Source organism: Plectropomus leopardus, chromosome 11 (genome assembly GCF_026936395.1).
Source record: "Plectropomus leopardus strain MGB_pleo_1.0 chromosome 11, ASM2693639v1, whole genome shotgun sequence".
Taxonomy (NCBI): Eukaryota; Metazoa; Chordata; class Actinopteri; order Perciformes; family Serranidae; genus Plectropomus; species Plectropomus leopardus.
The window spans coordinates 30,143,128-30,165,655 of NC_142186.1; the positions used below are offsets into that span (position 1 = coordinate 30,143,128).

Sequence of the window (22,528 nt, forward strand, 5' to 3'; positions counted from 1 at the left end):
GACTCACTGGGCAATATCGTACCATATCAGCTGGTTAGACACAGCAGTAATCAATTTCTCCTCTACACATACTCCTTCGATCCATCAAAGCTGAAATCTGTGCAATGCTGAGATGCGAGTTTTCTTCGCCGCCAAATGAGCCAAATTTTCCCTTGTACTTTGACTGAATAGAAGTGAACAGGAGCTGAATTTTATTGTTAATTTCCTTGATGTGTCACCGCGCTCTTATACATCCATTTGAGAGTCGTGTGCACGGCAGGCAATCCTGGCTCAGGCTCTGAATGTTATATATTCTGTTGCATCTTGGTAAATCAAATGACAATATGGACACAAAGTCAGTAGAGCAAGAAATGTTTACCACATTTTTCTCTCTTTTTCTAAAATATACTAAAATTGTTCAAGTATAAAGTTGCTCTGCTATTACCACCTCCTTCAGTGTTTTCTATCATGCTGTCCAATCTGTTGAAACTCTCCACGTTGACAAAAACACACAGTCAGAGGTCATCTGTAATATGTAACTCTCAAACTCCCACTGGATCCCTCAAAGAGACAATTACCTCTTTTCATGGAGCGGTGGAATATGAAACTGGTAACTAAACCTCCCTAGTTTGAGCCTTCATATCTGTGTGCCCTTTCCCTACTGTGCTTCTGAATCATTATCGGCCCTCTCCTCATCGTATGGTGACATATTCCCCACATGTAACTCCCCCTGCGATATCACCAGTGCTTTGAAAAATCCCTCTTTTGTTCTTTGCCGATTTTGCTCATGGATTGCATCACGAAATCCCAGGATTGTGGGGTCATCTCGCAGTGGAGCTCAACCAGACAAAGATTACATCAGGGCAGGAAGGAGAGGACGGAGGAAAGAAGGGCGGAAGGAGGGTGGGTAGGCCAGTCGGGGAGGAAGGAAGCTGTTGTAGGCGAATGATTAAGACGCTGCATTTATGGCAGGAGTTTCATTTTCTGATTCGTATGGTGACACCATCACAGGTGCCAGTTTTTCAAGAAACAAAAAATCCACATCAAGGAGGTTTTGGTTTCCTCCTCATCATTCCTTCTTCAGTGTTGCCGTGTGTGGGCTCAGAGGGAGCTGATGATGTGTAAGGGAATAAACCGAGGCCAAAATACCACAAAAGCAAAGTGGCTTCCGCTAACACTAGACTGTATAGTCTGGTGGCCTACAAACCTCCGCAATGCCGTCAAGCAGTTACGCTTTACCTACTATTAGGTCATCGTTTTCTGTATCTGTTAGGAGCTTATTTAAAAACCATCAGATTAGATCAGGTGCTCATCTGAATCTTGGATTTTACATTATCTGTTTAACCATGAAATTAGCTAATTTCAGACTCAGGGGGCTTACAGGGTCAGAAAATCTATTAAACTAAGGGATAAGAAATTCATTTCTTGGTTTTTGTGGGAGAAAGTGGCTTCGAGATAAGTGTAATAAAGGTTAGACGAGATTAGAAAGTTGCTTTCCGCAATGTGTGGGTGAGTGGTAAATGTAAAACATGTTTCACATGTGAATTCATATTATTTTTTATGAATAATACTGTGTTCAACAAGTTACTTTCTGAAATGGAAACATAGAAACATCTCTTGAAAGGAGTCCGACAGGGAAAGAATTTGTGGACAATCACAAGTCAAAGTTATTTCGAAGATACAGTTAGGTGAATGTTAAAATTACAACCCACGTTGTAAGTCACAGTCTGACTTCCTGCCTCAGCGGTTATGTACAGTGTTTGCTGCAGATGTGTGCACACAGCTTCTCTGTGCAACGAGGGATTAATACTAATAAGGATATCAGCATTGTGGCTGATCTCACTTTCAATTTAGCCTTCACATAGAGTGGTTAAAAAATCTGACTAGTAGGCATAAACTTCATATAATCATTGTACCTCTTTCAAATCTGCTTGGTGATGTCGCTTAAATCTCAACTTTGGTTAGCCTGCAACAGCCAACAATATGTTGGTTTAAGTAATGAGTCCAACAGTTTTTAACTGACAAGGATAGGGCAATATATAGGCACAAATATAATCTAATATGATATAATATAATAATCATATTTTATTTTGTCTATAATTACCTAAAAATATGAATTGTTGAGTTTTTGTTTCCTTAGAATGAGCAGTTTATATCTACATAGGGAGCGGATCCTCATTTATTGAGATTAACATGTTCTACAGTAGCCCAGATCAGACAAACAAAACATTTGCTTTAGGAAAGGGCCATATGCATTGTCGTGTTTTCGCATCAGCCACCGTAACTGAAAACCCCTCTGCGATGAGAACATTGGAAAAACACACATTTTTTAACATTAACCTGATTTATTCAGTTTTTTACTGGTTTAAATCAAAGAGTATGTTTGTTTTTGAGAGGAAGAGTCCTCTGCAAATAATCCAGCTCAGTAAATAACCTCCTGAACATCTGGATCAGAAATAATGTGTGCATACATAAAGTTTTCAGAGCGTATGGGTGAGCACACCATAGCAGGTGCTTGCCTCGGCCATTTACCATACACCATTTAAAAAACACTGATTTGTAAATTGAGACTACTTTATTTGGTGTTTTTACAGGTTTAAATCACTTAATCCATTTGTTTGGGAGTGAAGAGACCTTTGAGGAGAATTCGGCTCATGTTATAAACCTCCTGAACAATAAACACTGAGGGAAATCTAAAAGTTTCAGCCAGTTGCAATGTGCACTCATCACCACTGGCCGACGCTAATCTCCTTAAATCTAACACACTGCTCCTTTGAGATTAATGTTTTATCCTTTTTTGGGGGGGCAGGTGGGGGCAGTGCAACAACCTGTAAACAAGACCAATTTGGGGTGGACGTCACTGCAGTTGCGCACGCATATTGGTGGCAGAAAACTAGCGGAAGTGCCGAGATCAATAGTGGAGGTAATTAAATAGAGGGTGGTTTTCACATAACCACGTCAGTAGCATAACTGCTGCACAGCTGATCAGCTGTCAGACTGACAGGGAGGGACCCCTCATTGAATAACGATTTCAATGATAACTGAAGAAGGCATCGGTATTATCAATATTTTTGATTTGGTGGTCGTACTACTAGCCCCGCCCACCAAATACGTCATCTTTGTGTACAAACACAAATCGGTCCATGGAGAGCTAGTTAGCAAACAGCTGCACCTCCTTCTACACATAAGGCGCAACATTAGCTTCCATTTGGAGTCGTGTCTGCGGTCACCTGGCGCAGGTAAGCCCACAGTTACCCTCTTTTTGACTCTACTTTTATGTACGCCAACTCCCGAGGGAAACATTTGGCTCTTTAGCTGCTTAGCTATGTTCACCTGTTCCGTCGTACATCACCATGGAAACCTCTGCTAAACGGCTAGCTAATTTAGCATTGATTTGGGATGCTAACAAAACAAAGAGGGACAATTTTTCTGCACAATGTCTACTTTTACTTTTGATAAAGTAGATTTTGCTAATAATACTCAGGCCTACTTTTACTTGAGGGTTTGTACAGTGGTGGAAAGTAACGTTATTGTTCTCAAGTACACTTATGAGGTACTTGTACTTTACTGAAGTATTTCAAATTTATGCTACTTCATAGTCAGTGATGAATGAATTTACTGAAAGCCACACTTAAGTGAAAGTACAGATATTTCACCAGAACTTGACTTAAAGTCACCTATGACAACATACTTTGAGTAAAAGTCCTGAAGTAGATTTATTGTTTCAAAGTAGGCTATCAAAAGTAATTTTATGATACTACATTTACTTAAATATTGAAAGTAAAAGTACAAGAAAATGCGTGTTATAAAAAAAAGCAAGCACCTGAATTTTGAGAATTATTATTTATTTCTTTGTTACATACCACCTTTAAAATTGAGCCTAAATTATGCTTGAAGAAAAACTCAACTAATCGATTATTAGTGTAGGCTAAATACCCAGCCGTGTACAAAAAACATCCCATCTCCATCATCGCTGAAGTGATGAACACATTAATGCATCACTAAGGGACTGTTTGTTATTTATGATAGGGGTGGTGGTGGTGCAAAAAGGGGATAGCATGTTAAATAATAAGCTCTGGAGAGGCACTTATGTTTTTGTATTTTGGTTTAGGGGAGGGGCATTCAACTTAATTGGCTATATTTTGTATTTCTTTAGCTGCCAATTTTTAAAACAAAACATGCCTGACAAACCTGCGTGCTAAAATTAAACCATTTATCATAGCCAGAGACTGTAAAAACAGAAAATATTGACATATGAGCAGCAACTTGCCTGAATAACCAGATGGAGTTTTTCATTGTAGCTAGTGATTTTAATCAACTCATCCTTCAACTCCAAAGATTTAACAGGTTCACGGTTCAGATGGGTCTTTAACACATTATGTGGGAAAAATGCACTTTCAGAAAAAACCCCATAAACGATTATGTTTTACACATTTCATCAAAATCCCTTTATTCTACATGTCTCACTTCAACTTTGGACAAAAACCAGCATGCATGTGGGGAAAAAAAAGAAGAAGAAGCTTTTTTCAGTACCAGGATTTCATTTTCAACTTATAACTTTGCAATTTACCTAAGTCACTCAGGGAGGCTCAAGGAAAAATATTTGTAGTTTTGGGGAGGCTCAAAATTAAAAAAAAAAAAAGCAAACAAAGTCACACCCCAGCCTCCCTCGTCTTTTGATAAATAGAGAACATTTTATTATAATAAAGTTATACCATGTATGTGATTTTGAAATTGACCATTTTCCATTTTGTATAATGAATAATTTTACTGTTTGTTCTTGTAGTATACTTTGATGCTAATACTTCATTTTTACTTGTAACAGTATTTTTACATTATAGTATTGCTACTTTTACTTAAGAAAAAGGATCTGAAAACCTCTTCCACCTTTAGTGGAATATTTTCCACTCGGAATGAATGAATGATTGAATAAATGCAGTATTTTCAGCGTGGTATCGATCGGCAGCTCTTAATTAAGTAGTATCTGATTACTTCCTCCACCAATGAGCAATAGATATCTTTATCGAACTAGTGAAAAAAGTCAGAACCAGAAGGAACATGACAAACACGCATCATAATAACTCTGTCTTGGCTGTATGAGTTGTTATAGTTGAAATTTGGACAGATGCAGTCACTATGACTAATTTGCATTTGCAGAGTGACTAAGACATACAGCACTGTTACAGTAGAATTTACTCTCTTTTTCCTTTGAGGACTTGCAAAGCCTGCAGACTCTCAGTTTCACAAATAGTTGGCCTTTTAAGAGAAGTTAGTGGTAAAGTGCATTACCAAAGTCCAGCCTAACAGTATTTTTTTGAGGGAAGCAGAAAGCATTGTTTTCAGATTTCCCCTGTTCCTGGGGATTCAGATGTCCTAATCAACTTCTGCGTCCACTTCTCTAATCCTTCCTGCATTTCACAAATGTTGTGTTTGTCAGTCAATTCCTCCTACGCTTGTTGCCTTGTTGATCTTTGCGGTCACAAAGTTTGAAACAAGTAAAAACAGAGTTCGGTGATTTTGCTTTTGCAAATGATGCGGTGGCTGAAATGAGTGTAACTTTATCTTCATGTCTTTCCCCGTCATGAGACTGGAAACTCAAAAGTTACAGCACAATTCTAAAATGAAAAATTCTTCATTTTTTAAACCCTTTGTCCCATTAGTCCAGTAGTTGCTCTCAGATAGTTAACACTGTCACATGATGAACAGGTTGTTCAACACGAGGAGGCACATGTGACTTAAGCTACGATTAAACAAACCGAAAAGTATAAACAGAAAATAAACCAAAAAACTGGAATACAGGAAGTACATCCTGTCATCATGACTTGAAGTCAGATGATTATCATTTAGGGAGTATCATCACTGACAAGACAGAGGAAGTGATGATAGACATTTTCCCCCTTCTTTTGTAGTTTTGCATGCAATAAAAACACACAATTGCATCTAATGAGAACAGCTCATAAAAGTTGGGCTGTTCATAAAAGTAGGCTGTCTGTGCAGTAGGATGACCTGAATACTTTTGACATTGTTGCTACATGACCAGATTAAACTGAGGAAAAGGGCGCAAAGTGCTTTTGGTTAATATTTCTGTTCTTTTACAAAAGCAAAATTATAAATAAAAGGCTTGTGGTGGAGTATTTACACATTAAAATGTTGCCACTTTAGGAGCAGCTCTCGGTATATCCCAACCTTGCATATAGGCTATTTAACATTTAAACAAAGTATATTTTATGCTGCTGCAAGTAAAGCTTAATTGTAAATACTGTGGCTTTTAACAGTTTAACTTGCTATGGAGGCTTAGCAATGTGGACAAAAGTAAACCGGCAGTATTTGTAAAAATGCCTGGAAAAGAAACTATTATAGGTAATGTGATTATCTGATACACACCTAGCATAATAGTTTACACCCTTAAAATAAATGAAACCCGCCAACAAAAGGTGCCACTCAGGACCAAAAGGGAAAAAAACATACATACACATTAACATACACCATCACACCGTTGTTTACTTTCATCATGCTAATTTCCCCGACATTTTCACCAGAAGAGGCGTATTTCCTGGTATTTTATCTTGTCATCACATCATCATGTTTTTTACTTAATCTTGTTTGACTCAACAACCAGACACACACACATAAGAACATTTATGTTTCTCTGTGAAACTCAAAATATCTTCAGAGCCGTGGATAAGACGTCGACATAAATGACAGACCTGACAAACAATCCTGACTGAACTACAAAGGCACACGAGAACAAAGGAGCAAGTGTTATGGAGAATATGCAAGGAAGCCAGCAGCCCTAAGATGCCCTGCTGGAGGTGATGTCATGCTGCCCGCCTTCTCTAAATCCTGGTCTTGGTGTGGCTCACAGGTCGTGAGAACACTGATAATGTGAAGGACAAGTGTAGGCTCAACACAATAGGAATTTTTGCCACGTCACATAAGGTGAAGTCAACGCTATTTATACGGTAGAGGCAACAAAGTGGGTGAATCACACAATAATTAAAGTGTAAGCTATTAAGTCATTTTCTGTGCTGCAGGCAAGTGTGCGTTCATGGGTGCATTTTTGTGATCATAATCCTTGCCTTTGTGAGGACTGATTTAAGTCATAGACCAGGAAAGTGAAGACACCTTGGACAGCGAGGACAGTTTGGACAGAATTTAGGTTCGGTGTGTAGGATTGAGTGAGGGCTAGAATAAGAGCTTTGGGAATGGACGTGGTAGAATCAGTATTTGATTTACTGCCAAGTAGCTTTTCACATACTAGGAAGAAAAAAATGTTTGGGGTGCTGTCAGTGTTAACACGATGCGATTAAGATTTGTACATAACTGTTTTTTTTTAAATCACTGGAAAACTTTCCTGTCCTACATGCTGTACTGGGTGGAGTTTGAAAGCTGCAGTGATGATATAGGTATTATATCAAACTAGAGGACCTCAGGAATCCAGTGGTACAAACCATGTCATACTAGCATCTCAGTAAGCGGGCTGCATAACATGCCAAAGATGGGCAAAATTTGGGCGATAGAAAAGTGGTCTTGTTCATTTCACAGGGTCCCTTGATCTCTGACCACAAGATATGTGAACAAAGGGGTGCCGAATAGCTCACCTGGTAGAGCAGACGCCCCATATACAAAGCCTGTGTCCTTGCTGCAGCGGCCACAGCTTCGATTCCACCCTGTGGCCCTTTGCTGCATGTCATCCCCTCTTTTACTCCCTTTCACGCTATACCTGTCCTATCAGAATAAAGGCATGAAAGGCTCCCCCCAAAAAAATCTTAAAAAAAGAAAAAAAGTTATGTGAACGAAATGGGTTCTATGTCCCTTTACAGACATGCCCACTTTATGCTGGTCTCATGAAGTTTTTGCTGCCATTTGATTCCTGATGAAGACAATCTGGTAAGAATAGCTTTACCTTGTCAATATGGACTTCAAAACTGTTTTTAAATGCAAACTAATGGAACTGAAAAGATGTGATTAAAAATAATGGGATTAATCATGATCAACTACTTAAATTCTGCCAGTAATTGGAATTTAAAAAATTAAACATTTGACAGCATTTTCTTTAGGTGAACTGTGTCGTATTAGAAGTGGTCGTTGACAATATTTCTGTCAAAATTTAGAATTTGGAATATATCAAACTACAACACAAAATTTTGTTCAAATGCCTTTAGGAAATGTTTAATCAAAAGTGAACCTTTCAACACCAAAAACAGCAAGTTCCCTGCAACTTAAATAAAAATCAAGTTCAGTAAAAATTTAGGTAAAAAGTGAATGAATAAGAATATCTCCCTGAGATTTTACAAAGTAAAAGTTCCTTCCATGCGGACACTTTCTGTGCATGTTTTAATGGATTGATTTTTATTGGCGATCATTACGGTAAAATGCCGATACTGATAATTGACAAATGCTATATATCTGCCCCGATAATCGGCCAGGCAGATAATCTGTTGACCCTTAGTTCCTAAATCCATACATGAAAGAGATAAGCTGCAATTAAGATGCTGACATTGTAAGCACTCCTGAAACTTTATTTTGTAGAAAAATGTCCCTAAAATGTACTGATGACACCCAAATTGAACGCTTTAAATTCAGGGGATTTGGATCTTAATTCAAAATTCGTTATGCAGCCTATAAATTGTCATATTAAGGTGATGTTTTTGTAATTAACACAGAACTTTTTTCTTTTATCCTCTGTTCCTGATAGCAATTAACACCACCATCCACTGGCCAGAATCTGGCATAGTCAGGGAGATTGATCAGTTGCTGGTGACTAAATTCACAAGAATTAAAACAAAAACAAAACAGTAAAATAGTCCACAGCTTCAGAACTCTTTCAACGACAAAAACCCCACACATTTTGTTGTACAAATTAGATGTTAGGATCTATGTTGGATGTGATGTCTAAACAACACAGATTCTGATTGGCTGTTAGCATTTTTCATTTTCGTTGTTGTTGTAGTTGTAGTGTGGACTCCATCATCCACCTGAGTTGGAATGATTTTTAAATCTTTTTATAGTTATCATAGTTATTGTTCTTGGTGTGGGCGGCCCTTTACTCAGTTCAGCAAATGAATCACAATCAGGATGGTTAAAATCCACAAATGAACATGCACTAATTGCTTCGGTTCATTTGGTGCACAGACATTAGCAGCTTAATTAGTTTATAGTTGAAGACCGCAGTGCTAAGGTCATCCATACTAATCCACATTAACTGTATCTATGATTGGTTTTATGCTCTCAACATTAAGTAAATTATCAGCTCTCATTGCATGAGAGGAACCAAACTGCCTTGTCTGATCAGAGGGCACGTGGAGTGTAAATATGTCTGAGGATGTGTTGTTAAGGGGAAGCCGTGTGACCGATGTTGCACCAAATATGTGGCTTCCTGTTACTCCTGCCTGCTCAGTGTAACACTCTAATTAAAGCTGTGCAGTGTCACATACTCTTTATGAGTGTACAGAGTTAACCTTGGGGCAGTAAGATGAGTAACACTGCATTTTGTGTAATTTTTTTTTAAACAATACTCTTGTGGTTTTTCAGGCATCAATGGAATGTCTTTGTGGTTTGTGTTTAGTTTTAAATGAATGGAAATGGGTGATGACTCCACTGTACTATCAGGCTGTTTTATGTGATCTGTGAAAAGATGGTGACAGATTTAATACGCAGTTGCGCAGTCATTCATGTCACCTCCTATGTGGAGGAAAATGGCACCACCTTGTGGTCAGCTGGTAGCTCACAGTGCAAAAAGAAGTCACTGAATTGACTCAGTGACTCTCAAATATTACAATTTTAATTACTCTTCCATGTCTGCCCTCTCCTTAAAATCAAACCACAGCAATATAATATCCCGTTTCATAAATTACACAAGAAAATAGCAGTGAAAATAAAGATATTCATGCCTCACACAGTCAAAGTTTGCATTAATTTAAAATGCAGTTAGCTTAAACTCTTACAGTCAAGGGCCACACAATTTTAAGAGTCAGAACCAGCTGGCATGCTTAAATGTAGAGACTTTGTCAGGGTTGGACTGATAAAGTGTGTTGTTTTGTCAGTACAATTTTGTCAAAGATCACCAGGGTGTGAATATGTGACCTTTTATGTAAAAGGTATTCCTAACCCTGCCTGATTGTAGTGTTTTGTATAGAGCTGAAAGGATTAATCAATTAGTTGTCAGCTATTAAATTAATTGCCAACTAATTTGATAATCAAAAAATTGTTTTGAGTATTTTTTTCATGAAAAAGTCTGATTTCAGCATCTTAAATTTGTATATTTGCTGTTTTTTCCCCCTTCTCTATGACAATAGACTAATTATCTTTGGGTTGTGGACAAAACAAGGCATTTGAGGATGTTATTTTGGGCTTTGGCAGACACTGATTAATTTTTTTTTCAAAGATTTTATTGACCAAACAACTAAAAGATGAATCAAATAAATAAGTGATGGATTGATCAACATGAAAACACTGTGTTACCCGCAGAATTGGTATCAGTGTGTTAGGGTAACTGAGGATTTTGCTGGTCTGTGAATGCAGGTGGCACTCTTCATGAGTCATTTTTTTCCACAAAAGCAGTTTGTGAAGTTTTTGATTAGTTTTGGGCTGGATAACTGATCAGTTGACTTGATCAGAGCTGATCAGATCGATGGATGAAAGGAGCAGCTGCTGCAGAAGCAAACTTTTAGACCTAGCACAGTAAAAGATAAAGTTTCACTTTTATTGCATCTGACCTTCTGCTGCTCCATCTGTGCCCAGAGTAAGCTCTACGCTGCAAGTGTGGTGCCATGAATAACAGAACAGTATATATATATCACAACTGCACTCCTAATGATCAGTCCAACTCCAAAAATAGACCATTTGTCAAAATCAATCAAAAACATGACATTACATAATTTACCTCCCCGCAAAAAAATAAGATCCAACAATTGTTGATAGCTGATGAATGGATTTTAAGTATTATTTTTATTATAGAATAAAATATTGTAATAAAATACATGTGATTAACAACTTTTGTTAAAACATATTAGTATTGAAGCCTACTAATAACATACCAGTCCAACCCCAACTCTTGTATGGTAACAAATCCTGGCAACCTTCAGCGTTATTGAAGCTGAAAGGCACCCCAGAATGTCAACTTGCTGTCTGTTAGAAAACCACCTGAGATATCTAAGCTGACACTGTCTCCCTCTGTGAGGCTGATGATCTTGGCCACCCACACTGAGCCTTGGGTTGTGTTCGGGAAGGTCCCCTCAACCAGTCTCTTCATACTTCTACCATATGTGGCATTTCTTTTGAAAATCACAGATTTGGATAAATTTGTGTTTGGGAATTCGCTGAAGGTGACCTGGGCGTAGACGAAGAAGAGTCCACTCCTCATGCAGTGGATGGAGTTGTCATGCAGGACGAGGGAGCAGGGGTCACATTTGCTTTCTGAGTTTTTCCAATTGTGATTCTTTGAAGCTGTGTAAGAGATTTGGACATCTTTTAGTTGCTCAGGCTATAACATTTTCACCTCACCTTTGAAACTTTAAACAGTGATGACATGCCTCTTGCCTAAATTGTCCACAAAGGCTCTTGAAACACCTTACATTGAATGAAGACATCAGGTAAACAAGGTTAATCTTTCAATTAATGTCTTATTTCCTTCCATTTGGCAGACTAAACATCCCTGACAAACTGTCTGATAATGCCGTGGGCTGTAATTATGCCTATAATTCGCCTGCACCCACATTACAGCTCGGTGTCATGCTTGTTGAGGTTTTAGGAACCCACTTCACAGATGAAAAAGGCAATGTGGTGGGAGGAACAAAATGCATGAGGCTGGAAACATGAAAAGCCTGTATGTCTACCTCGGACTGTGCACAGTGTGGTTCTATAAATAACTAAACAGTAGGCTTTATATATTCAAATAGTGCCTCTAATGAATGGTCCAGCTCCAAAAATAGAAAATCTATTTGTAGCAGTTGCTGTTTTAACCATAGTGGGCCGCCAAAAATTAAGAAATGCGTGGGAAACCCTGCATATCAATGTTTGATGGTTGTAGTAGATAACACAGCAATATTGAGAGAGTAAGAGATGTCTGGATAACGATGGGCAAAACCTTTGTTTTCATTTCCAAAACAGTGTGGTGGAGGTCTAATTCACTTATCTCTCAATCATCCTCCTCCTAATCTAGCAGTGAGGGAGGCATGTGCGGAGCAGACTGTATGCTCAGCGCCAGACTCCATGTAGCTCTGAAATGCAAAACTCTTAAGCCCCCCCCCCTTTTTTAGCTAAGGATTTGATTCAAATCCCTCTTGTAACTTTACAGAACTCAAATATTTGTTCTCTCTGGGAAATACAACACTGCACAGAAGCTAAAGATGCTTTAACTTCTGTTTTAGGGGGACTTTAAAGCTACAGTTGGTAACTTTTGTGAAAGTAACTTGTAAAAGCTCTGATCAAATATGAGTTAAGATTCTGTCATTGATTTACTTTCCTATTGCTCACCTCAAATGTTTCAATAAACATTGTTTTAGTGTACTGTTTAGTTGTAAAATGAGAAAGTCAGTCTGGTTGGTGGTCGGTGCTACCTGTATCGAACATGGTGTCCAGGTCGCAAATATTCTCATTTTTACAGCCAAACATTGCACTAAAATATGCTTCTGAAAATATTAGATGTGAGAAGCAATGCAGTAACAGAATCTTGATTGATATTTGATCAGCGCTGCCTAATTTTGACAGTTCACAATTAGTGATTTACAGCTGCATGAGAGACTCCTCAGCTCCACTTGGTTTTTCCCTTCACGAGCAGTACGGACATCTGAAATGCCACAGGGTAATTGAGTAGGCAGAGTGTGATATTTTTTGTCACAGATAAACTGACTCATTTCGTGCTGTCTGGATATTGTAAACATTTCAGCTGATAATAAAATGTTTTTATATAAAAGTTACCAACTATACCTTAAAAGTAACAGTTTAGCTTTATGTGTTAACCTTATATAAAACTGACATGTGTGGTTGGTTTTGATATTAGTTGTCATTGGACGATTATAATGGCCCATTATGGATTTCATGAATATTTACTTGACCTCAACTACAGTGGTACAATTTAGACTTATCATAAAGATGTTTTAAAGTTTGAGGGAGAGCAAGAAATCCTGTTTTTGTTTTTGTTGTTTTGCCCAGAGTTCAAAATGTACATGCCAGGAATATGTTGGAACTATACGAGGAGGAACAAGTAATTTGTTTTGTTGTGGTTGTTGTTGTTGTTGTATTTTTGCCCAAAATACAAGCTGTACATGCTGCAAATATTTTGGAGCCCAGTAGTCAGCAGTTTCTCTCTCCAGGGTATTCAATATGTTGTGTGAATATGATAAAAAAAAAACACACACACAAAAAAACCCCATAGAATAACAACGGTATATTCCAGTGTCGCTCTAAAGAATGGTCAGTTTGTGGCAGGAGACGATGTAATGATAGTATATAGTGTAACCGTCATAAACACTAATAAAGACTCCAATTTTATGACGTGTGTCATGTCATGGTTATTGTTTGAGTGTCATGACATGCACACCCCTTGTACAAACAATTGTGCAAATACAAACATCACCTTTTTCCAACTAAGCCTCACCCATTCTAACCCGCAATTAGCAATGGAAAAAATAAATGAACCAAAAAATGAAAAATAAAAACAAGCAAACATGGAAATGATGTAAAACAGTGCTTAAAATGATTAATAAAAGTTCTGTAACATAATTTTTAAACATGTAATTATAATCATTATAAAAAGTTTTCTTCCTAGCTTTTATCTGTATTCCGCAGACATTTTTCTCTAGCTTTTTAAAAATAAATTTGTAAATACACAAATTTCTTGCATTTTGTGGAGCATTTATCCCCAAGTATCTCATTGCCCTGCCCTCCATGTTTTTTTAAATAATAAATCAAACTATTTTGCTCAAAGGTTTTAATACTTGCGAATTGCATCTGAAAGCAGCACAATAAAACTGATGTTGCTCTGAGTTTTAGTGAGAGTGAGAAAAAACTATGACAAAACCAGAAGAACAAACACTTCTAGCTTTGGCAGAATAATGTGCGCTAATGTATACAAGAAGTAGGAAAACATGGCTACTATCAAGCTAATTTATAAAATGCTTTTTAGAGACCCACTGAGATCTGTGTCTGAGTCATTTGGAAATTCTCAGTTAGCATATCACTTGAAGAACTGACATGGGGGTTACTTTGTTGTTATTTACTCTCTCTTGCAGCCACTTCCCCTCAATCTGCCCTGTCATCATGTGCTTCACTTAAAGTCTTCCCACGTTTCTCAGAATGACTGTCAGCAGCTCCCATATAGCATGTCTGTACTCGCTACACCCACCATATGTGGGTGTCAAGCGTGGCGGTAGTTTGAGAGTCGGGCATTGTTCTTAAAACACATGTTGTATTTTGGTTAGTTGAGACTTATTTTGGCAAGAAATTGGCATCCCTGTCTCTTTTAACCGTGCAGTTTTCTCTGTATTACCAATGAAAGTGTGTGTAAAATTACACAACTAGAAAGAAGAATTCGCTCTTTGAAGTTGTAGGCACTGATAGCAAAACTTTACATTAGCTTAAAATGTCTCCTCTGTCATTGGAAGTTGACATCTCCTTTTTTATGCTGGACCAGTTTTTCATAGAAACAAACAAACAAAAAAAAAATACAAGATGGGGAATTGAGAATTTGAAAGTACAACGTACGTCACCAAAAACATTTTAGGTTTGCTCTTAAGCTCATAAAAAATACAACCACAGACAGGAAAAGTAATAACTTAGAAACATCTAAAGATACTCATAATCATCAACATGTGAACTAACCACACAAGAAGAAGCGATAAAATTAATCTAAATATTGTCTAGAAGAGGAAGTAAACTTACGCTTATACAGCTGGATGTATGAGAGAGAGGATCCTGAAAAGCAACAGAAGTTAGAGGTTATTTCTTGATACACTAACTGGAATGTCCACAGTACATTGGGCTTTTTGATTTTTTCAGTTTCATTTTGTCATTTCTTCAAGTTTCACACAGTTCTCACAGTCATAAAAAAATGCTTTCCAGGCCTGTAAATGTTTTGGAATAAAAGGATATTTTGAAAAAGCTTTGAATGTACATTGTTTTGGCAAATCATTAAAAATATGTTCATAAAAATACCCAAACATGTCTAATGTTAATATGTTCTTGTATTACTTATTTAAAATGTATCACTATTAGAAAATTTAGTAATATGTGATGCACAGTCCAAACTGGCATTGTGTCATTACCAAAGCAGCGCCCCCTTTTGGGGAAAAGAATTGCGATATCTCATCAGGAAAGAAACAGAAATATGCTGAAAGCTGTTGTGTGGTGGATTAAACAAGTTTTTTCCACTAATTTAGGCTACATTCCTGCAGCTGTTGATGTGAATATCAGTTTTCGTCAGTATATGTTGATGTTGGATAGTGAGTTTGCTGCTGCTCGCTGCATGTGATTATGTCACACACGTAGCCTACTAACTGACTGATTAATCTGGGTTTGTTTATTTATTATTGTGGAGTATTTATTATGAATATGGTCCATCTGAAGCTCAGATTGTTTTGTTTATGTTTTTGCCATTTCCATCGCTGCTACAAAATACAGCTGCAGCAAGTATCCTCATTTATATTTTAAGAAGCTGCATATTAATATAAACGTCAAAATTAGCCTGAAAGTTAGAACAAAGTATATAAAGTTGTTAGTTGAAGATAAACCATCTGTTTTACATCTCTGTTTCAGAAAGTCGCAGACTGGTGGATTACAGTGGGATTTTTTTTTGTTTTCTATACCCCAAAAGGGGTGTGCATGGCCGTGGCGTTTTGTGACGTACCCATATGAGCTGGTTTGATGTATTGGCATCAGTACTGGCAGCTAGTCGCCAGCAGGAGTGTCTAATAAGTCAGCTGCTTATCTGCAAACGCCTGGAAAGTTTGTGTTTAATAATGTATGGCTGTATCTGGGCATACCCATTTTAAACTACTTAAAGTGATGGTATGGGGTAAAATATTTGGGGAATTTATTTGAAAATTCACTGGTAAAAATGAGGGGGATCCCTGTAGAAATGAAACTTACCTATTGACCTTAAGGGAGCAGCAACAGTGTTGACTGCAAAAGAAAAGTTTTGAATTAACTTCATTCTTGTAAATGTGGCGTGTTTTCACTTTTATTAAATACAAACATTTTTAATTTTAATTTGTGCAATAATATAAGGTTACTTTAAAAGGCATTGTTTGAGGCAAACAGTAAAATTTGACATCTTATCAACATACCTGGTGGTAATGTTGGATTGACAGTATCTGTCTTCAGTGTAGAGATTTTGTCCTAGAAAAGAAAAAAAAACATAATTAAGCATCTTTATCATCCTTTTTACTTTTGTGTCTCACTGACAACTAAGCAAGTGAAATTTGTGTTCAGTCAAAACTGTCCCCCAAAAAATCTTTTTTTCCTTCAACATCAACTTTAATAATATACTTTAAAAGAGAATCTTCTGAGACAGTAAAGGAATCCTTTTATTTTTTTGGAATATATTTAAATGACTAAAGCCAGAGCTACTTATTTTGTGCTAAAAACATCTTTTTGAGTTGATAGTTTGTAGTTTTTTTTGTTTTGAATTGCATTATATTGCACGTGTTCTGTAAATGTATCCACCTGTCAAAGCTACAGCTGGTACCTTTTATGAAAATAACTTGTCACATTTCCTGAAGCTGTTACTATATGCTAAAAGAAGTACATGAGACTGATGACCTGAGAAAAAAAACATTGTCCTCCTCCTCTTTCCACTGCTTCTGAAACTATTTGCTAGAATCAGACCGCAGCGCACTGAACGAGTCTCTAATGCAACTGTCAGTTATGTCAGTCACTGCTTGTACACTGATCAAATATGAATCAAGATTCTGTTACTACAGTACCTCAAATGTTTCCAGAAACATATTGTAGTGTACTGTTTAGCTGTAAAATGACATCGGCCACTAGACCGACTCAATTTTTTCATTTTACAGCTAAACAGTACACTAAAACAGGTTTGTGAAAACATTTGAGGTGAGAAATAGGCGATGCAGTAACAGAATCTTGATTCATACTTGATCAGCGCCGCTTAGTTTGCCAGTCTGGCCGCAGTTCATGAGCAGTGATTGACAGCTGTTTTCGTTCATGTGTGTTGATGCCATTAAAAGTGCTACAAGGTGATATAGAAAGCAGAGAATTTGATATATTTCACAGATCGTCTGTCTCCTTCAGTGCTGTGGGGATGGAATGACAGTGAAATTTATTTATGGTAAAAGGTATCAACGACAGCTTTAAGTGGACATAATAACATGGACAGTTGGTATGTACTACGTTGAGATACCTACGAGTATCCCTATTTAAAACAAAGCTCAGATCTGGACTTAATTTAAGGCAACAAACTGAATTTATAGAAACAAATCTTGCTAAAATAAAGACAGCAATTAAAACTAAAGGATTTTTGGAAAGCAAAAAAAAAAAAAACCCAACACATTAAAAAGCAACTTTTTGCACGTAACACGGTTTCAGTATGATTTACACTGCATATGCATTACATTGCATAGTTTTAATGTGACATCATGAGAATTACACAAATGGAATTTTTCAAGCACACATGACTTCAACTGCAATGGCATTCATCTACAAAACGACATGTTCATTCCTGTGTCAGCTGCATGAGAAAAACATTAAGTGCTAATGGGTGACTCTTGAATCTAAATGTACATTTTCTCTTCTCCTGTGACAGATGTGCTGACCTCAGTTGACTTTGGTTTGATCGAGAGGACAAGTGCAGCCACAACCACCATGGCCACAGTGAGGATCCCACACCACACCTGCAGCAGCAGGTACTTATGAGAGCACCTCGACTGACTCTCCATTCTGTCAAACACACACACACACACACACACACACACACACATTAGTTTTGCCATATATTTGAGGAGATTGCACTGAAGGCTTAATGTAATACCAGCCCGTGACCTTTTTTTTCTTTTTTTTTTGTGACCCCTTACAAAAAGGCATGTCTATGAGTCGTTTGCAGTAACACCAAAGAGACATTTTCCCTCACATCTTTTTAGAAGGTTCAATTTGAATAACAATTTGAGGGCTAAAAGACATAGATTTATCAGATGTTTCATAAAAAAATAGCAAAGAGTAAAGACAAAAGGAAATCAAATGTGTGTTTCTGAACTTTATTTTTCTTTTCTTCTCTGTGTTTTTTGACCCTTGATTTATCTTGTGACCCGTTGGAAGGGGTCTGACCTCTAGGTTAACCCCCACCGAACTAAACAAGCTAACTTTATAAAAATTAGTTAAAACAAGCTCCGTCTTGAGCAGCTACAAAAGTAAAATACCGCTCACGCATTAAAGGGTTTGTATTCAAAATCTTACAATGTAATAGACAGTGAAAAATTACTCAGAGAGGCAATTTTACTCTTTAAGATTTTTTTTGATACTCAAAGTATATTTTGCTGATGATACTTTGCATGATTCTGAATGCTGGACTTGAACTTGTAAATAAGCATTTTTCCATTGTAGTACTTGATAAACAGTACTTTCACTTAATAGATCACTCCACCTGCAAAATGGCAATTTTATTTTAATCAATTATTCAATGGGAAGTACGTTAAATTTTTGAAAACAACTTTGCTTTTCTTGCATGGCTCCACAGTGATAGGACAATTAAAAAACGGAAAAAGTTCTTTATGAATTGAAGGCGGTGGGGACCATGTTGAACAATAGCAAAACTTTATCAAAAGATCCATTTACAAACTTTCCCATAATTCATGCAGTATAACCCAAGTCTCATTTATCCAGTCGTATGCTCAGTACCTCCCAGGCACATGCATTTTTGTTAAAAACAAACCAAAACAAAACAAAACCCCCTTATTGTTTAAAACACTTCCACCTGTGAATAGCGCCTAACACGGTTGGCATGATACTGCACTGACATGTTTTACCTCATAATAAGCAAACATTCATGTGTTTGGGAAGTACCGACCAAACGACCAAACCTTGATCATACTGCATGTGTTGTGTTAGAGTTTGTAAATTGATGTTTTGATATAGTTTTGCTGTTGCTATATGCCGACCCCTTTGACCTCAGTTCATGAAGACTTTTCTCTGTTTTTGGATTCTTCATTCACTGTAGTAACTTAAGGTAACATGAGGTGAGTGATCAATAAACAAATGGTCATTTTGCAGGTGAAGTATTCCTTTAAGTAAATTATCTGATTACTTATTTTACCCCGTTGCTGTTACAGCAAGAAGCATAAGTGGTAGGACAGTTGGGAAGTGAACAGGAAAGTTGAGGAAAACCTGTCTCACAGTTTCCTTTCCTAATGAATCACAGAGTAGCTGACGCATTTTATCTCTTTTTGCTAAATAACATGTTAGCATGACTGAGGAATAACGGTCAAAACCTTAAATATAAAACTCAGTTGGATTTTGCTGTTTAACCACCAAAATCAGCTTTTTATGTAAGGATTTGACTGAATAAGTTTAACTAAAGTAGACTGCAACAGAGCCGTGTGAATCAGTTTAGCTGTGTTGCACAAATTGCATTATGGTTACATGTAGCGTCAGCTCGTAGCCAACATGCTGCCACTTCTGTATGATTTAACCTCAGTAGAGGTCGGGGGTTTTTGGGTCCTGCACAGAGTGTCATGTAAATCCATAACTTGTGGTTTGATTTTTTATTTGTAATGAAAGAAACTGAAAGTCATCAGAGACTGCTGACATACCACAGACCCAGTATTGTTTTTTAGTGGCTATCAATCAAACTCCAAATGTTAGGACGGTCTGCAGGTTATTTCCAGGAGCGTAACTTGCGTGCTAGTCTGAACATGTCGCTCTGCTTTACATTCCATATAGTTCATAATAAGCAGTGGGCGTCACACTTTTAGCATGACAGGATTAGACAGTGAAAGGACAAGTTTAAAGTTAATCCGAAATCATTATTAAAAACGGACAAAAATACTATTGTCAATATGTTGACAGTATAACTTAATTACAGTATTAATTAATTTTATATTCTTATTATTATTTTGCTAATTTCTGATGAAATGTCAGAGAAAATCTGAATCAGAAATTCTGATCAACATGTCTCTGGGATCTGCAGTGGAAAAAAAAACTGCTAAACCAGTTATCATTTGAATGTCATACATCTGTGGACAGCAGCATTTTTTCTGTACCGAGGTTACTGAATATGTCAAGTTTGACATTCTACGTCACATCCTCATTTGTACTGAGTGTCCCATAACAGTTAAGCACTAATTACTTAGTAAATACATCCAAACAATATCCCAATAACTCTTTTTATATCTGTTTTTCTTTTGCACTGATATGACAGGCTCTGACTTTTGACTAATCACTGCAGAAATGGGGGAAATTTGATGTTGCTGTTCAGAACCCCAAATTTCAAATACTACAAAACATGAAGTATTTTCCTACTTTTATTATGACCCTGTCGAAAAATATTGCAGAAATACTTAAAACAGAAGTAAAAAAAAAAGAAAAAAAATGTGTATCCTCATCTGTCCACACATATTAGCATAAATTGGGAATTCACCATCTTATGCAGCAGTGATAATGTTTTCCACAGATTGCTGAATGAACTCATCATTAAGTCTAGTATTCTCAGAGACATGTAAAACAACATTTTGAACTAGATTTACTCATCAAATCTTGACTCACCCAGTGTGTGCTGCACTCTCAGGGTCCAGAATCATCTGCTGCTTCTCTCTGAGAGATATGTCAGGTTGACAGGGCTCTCCCTTTTACATGGGCCCTGTAGTGAAGATGAGAGATAGTTTTTCCCTCTGTAGAGAGAGTTGTGGTTGAACTGAGAGGAGGAGGGAGGCTGTGGTGTAGGTGGCTCCACTTGTTGATGGCAAAGTGTATTGCATGCCTGGCGAAACTGAAGCACCACATAACAACTAGTGTGAAACTTTTATCGGATTAATGAAACCAGATAGCAGTTTCGTATAGTATAACTTTGATGCAAAAACAAATTGATACTTTTAATTCCCCTCAAATGAGAAAGTAAGATATTTTTAAAAAGGAATTTAAATATGGTGAATAAGATACTAAACTGTTTTAGTGGCACATAAAGAAACATGTCTGTGGTTCAGCTCCCCACTGACACATTAATGTTTGTTGTAGGTGGTTTGTGATTTCCCATGTTTATAGGTCAATGTCAAAGGTTTACCACCTAAACAACTATGACAGGGACTTTTTCTTAACATGCTGTGATGCTGCACATAATGAGATCCCTTACATTCTCCTGCCTCATTCTGTCTATACAGTAAATTTCAGCTTCAAGTACTGAAACATAACCTAAATGTAGATGTTTAGATACATCTGAGAGTTGTTTCCTTGGGTAAAGTGCATGAAGTTAGTCTAAAGGTCCTTGGGGGTTTTATCTTAATTGGAGCAAAAAACTGTGATGACAGTATTACTAAAAATATGCCACGTGCCACATATTTTTTCAATGAAGGACTTGGTATACAAACAGCTAAACTTGAGTTTATTTTAAGTCACATTAAAGTGAAATTCAGCCACATCCCTGCCTACTTACTGAGTAGGACAAACTGCACACATTTCATCAAACTTCATACATTTGATTTAATCTTATTTGGTATGAAAAAGTTTGTGTAGAAAACTTTGTACTTGCACATACGTCCATGTTGAAGTAAGAATTCAAGAAAGGCAAACATTTAGTCAACTGAAAACCCCCAAACTAGAATTTTGAAAAAAAAGAAAGAAAACTAACCAACTCACAAAACTAACTTGAGTAAAATAAAAATACACAGGAAATGTCCTTAGTTTTAGTTAGTTTGGTCAAATTTGTCAATACAACAAGCACAAGGAGGCTGTGATGCAAATACATACTGAAACTGGGAAGTTTACTTGACTGAGTCACTTTCCTTCACAAAGTGTCGTGTTTCTGTTGTAGTACATCTTCTGAACTTCTTAAATATTTTTCCAGATAAATACACCTCATATTGTTTTTTTCCCTTAAAACAGATAAAGCTAATAAAAACTATATTATTAAACATTTTTAACAATAAATAGAAAACTAAAATGAGTAAACCTACTCTGGAAACGAACTGAAGCTAAACTGAACTGAGAACCAGATCTAAAAATAAAATAAAATAAAAACTAATGAAAATACAAAACTATAATAAATGTTGTGAATCATAGCAACCAGGGGAGCTCTTTGAGTATACAGTCATAAATGTGTGCTCAAAATATTTGGCTGATTGGTCGAGTAGATGACGAGATTAGCTGCAGACAGATACACACACATCTACACCAGCCTTTTTAAATGGACATATGGGCATCTTACCATAATTATTTTGAGATTGAAAATTTGTAAACCTATTGTTTAAAATTAAAGTATCACCTAAAGAAGCTGCCCTGCTTTTAATTTTACCCACATCCTGAAAGCAGTCGTAATGCTTAACAGTTTAAGAGTAACCAGCATTACAGTAAGAGGAGGCTTTATTGCTGAAATGCTGTTTTGTTC

The 22,528-nt window shown here is 36.9% G+C and overlaps 1 protein-coding gene across 1 annotated transcript; it reads right to left on the reverse strand.

Annotated features, from left to right (window-relative positions):
* Positions 1-10,236: 10,236 nt before the first annotated feature.
* lta (lymphotoxin alpha (TNF superfamily, member 1)) lies at positions 10,237-20,775 on the reverse strand. The gene is made up of 6 exons (XM_088084900.1): positions 20,695-20,775; positions 17,754-17,877; positions 16,266-16,317; positions 16,069-16,101; positions 14,863-14,895; positions 10,237-11,427 (listed from the first exon to the last, which is right to left on the reverse strand). Exons 1-6 carry the CDS (start codon positions 20,727-20,729, stop codon positions 11,069-11,071), a joined length of 636 nt encoding a protein of 211 aa, XP_087941026.1. The 5' UTR covers positions 20,730-20,775; the 3' UTR covers positions 10,237-11,068.
* Between the last annotated feature and the right edge of the window lie 1,753 nt (positions 20,776-22,528).

Bases quoted from the DNA above. Each gene is read 5' to 3' on its own strand.
- lta (XM_088084900.1), bottom strand. From the start codon at position 20,729: ATGATTCTGGACCCTGAGAGTGCAGCACACACTGG. The intron at 16,102-16,265 runs GTATGTTGATAA...TTTCTTTTGCAG, and splicing joins CAATCCAACATTACCACCAG to TCAACACTGTTGCTGCTCCC. The intron at 14,896-16,068 runs GTAAGTTTCATT...GTTGCTTTTCAG, and splicing joins TGCTCCCTTAAGGTCAATAG to GATCCTCTCTCTCATACATC.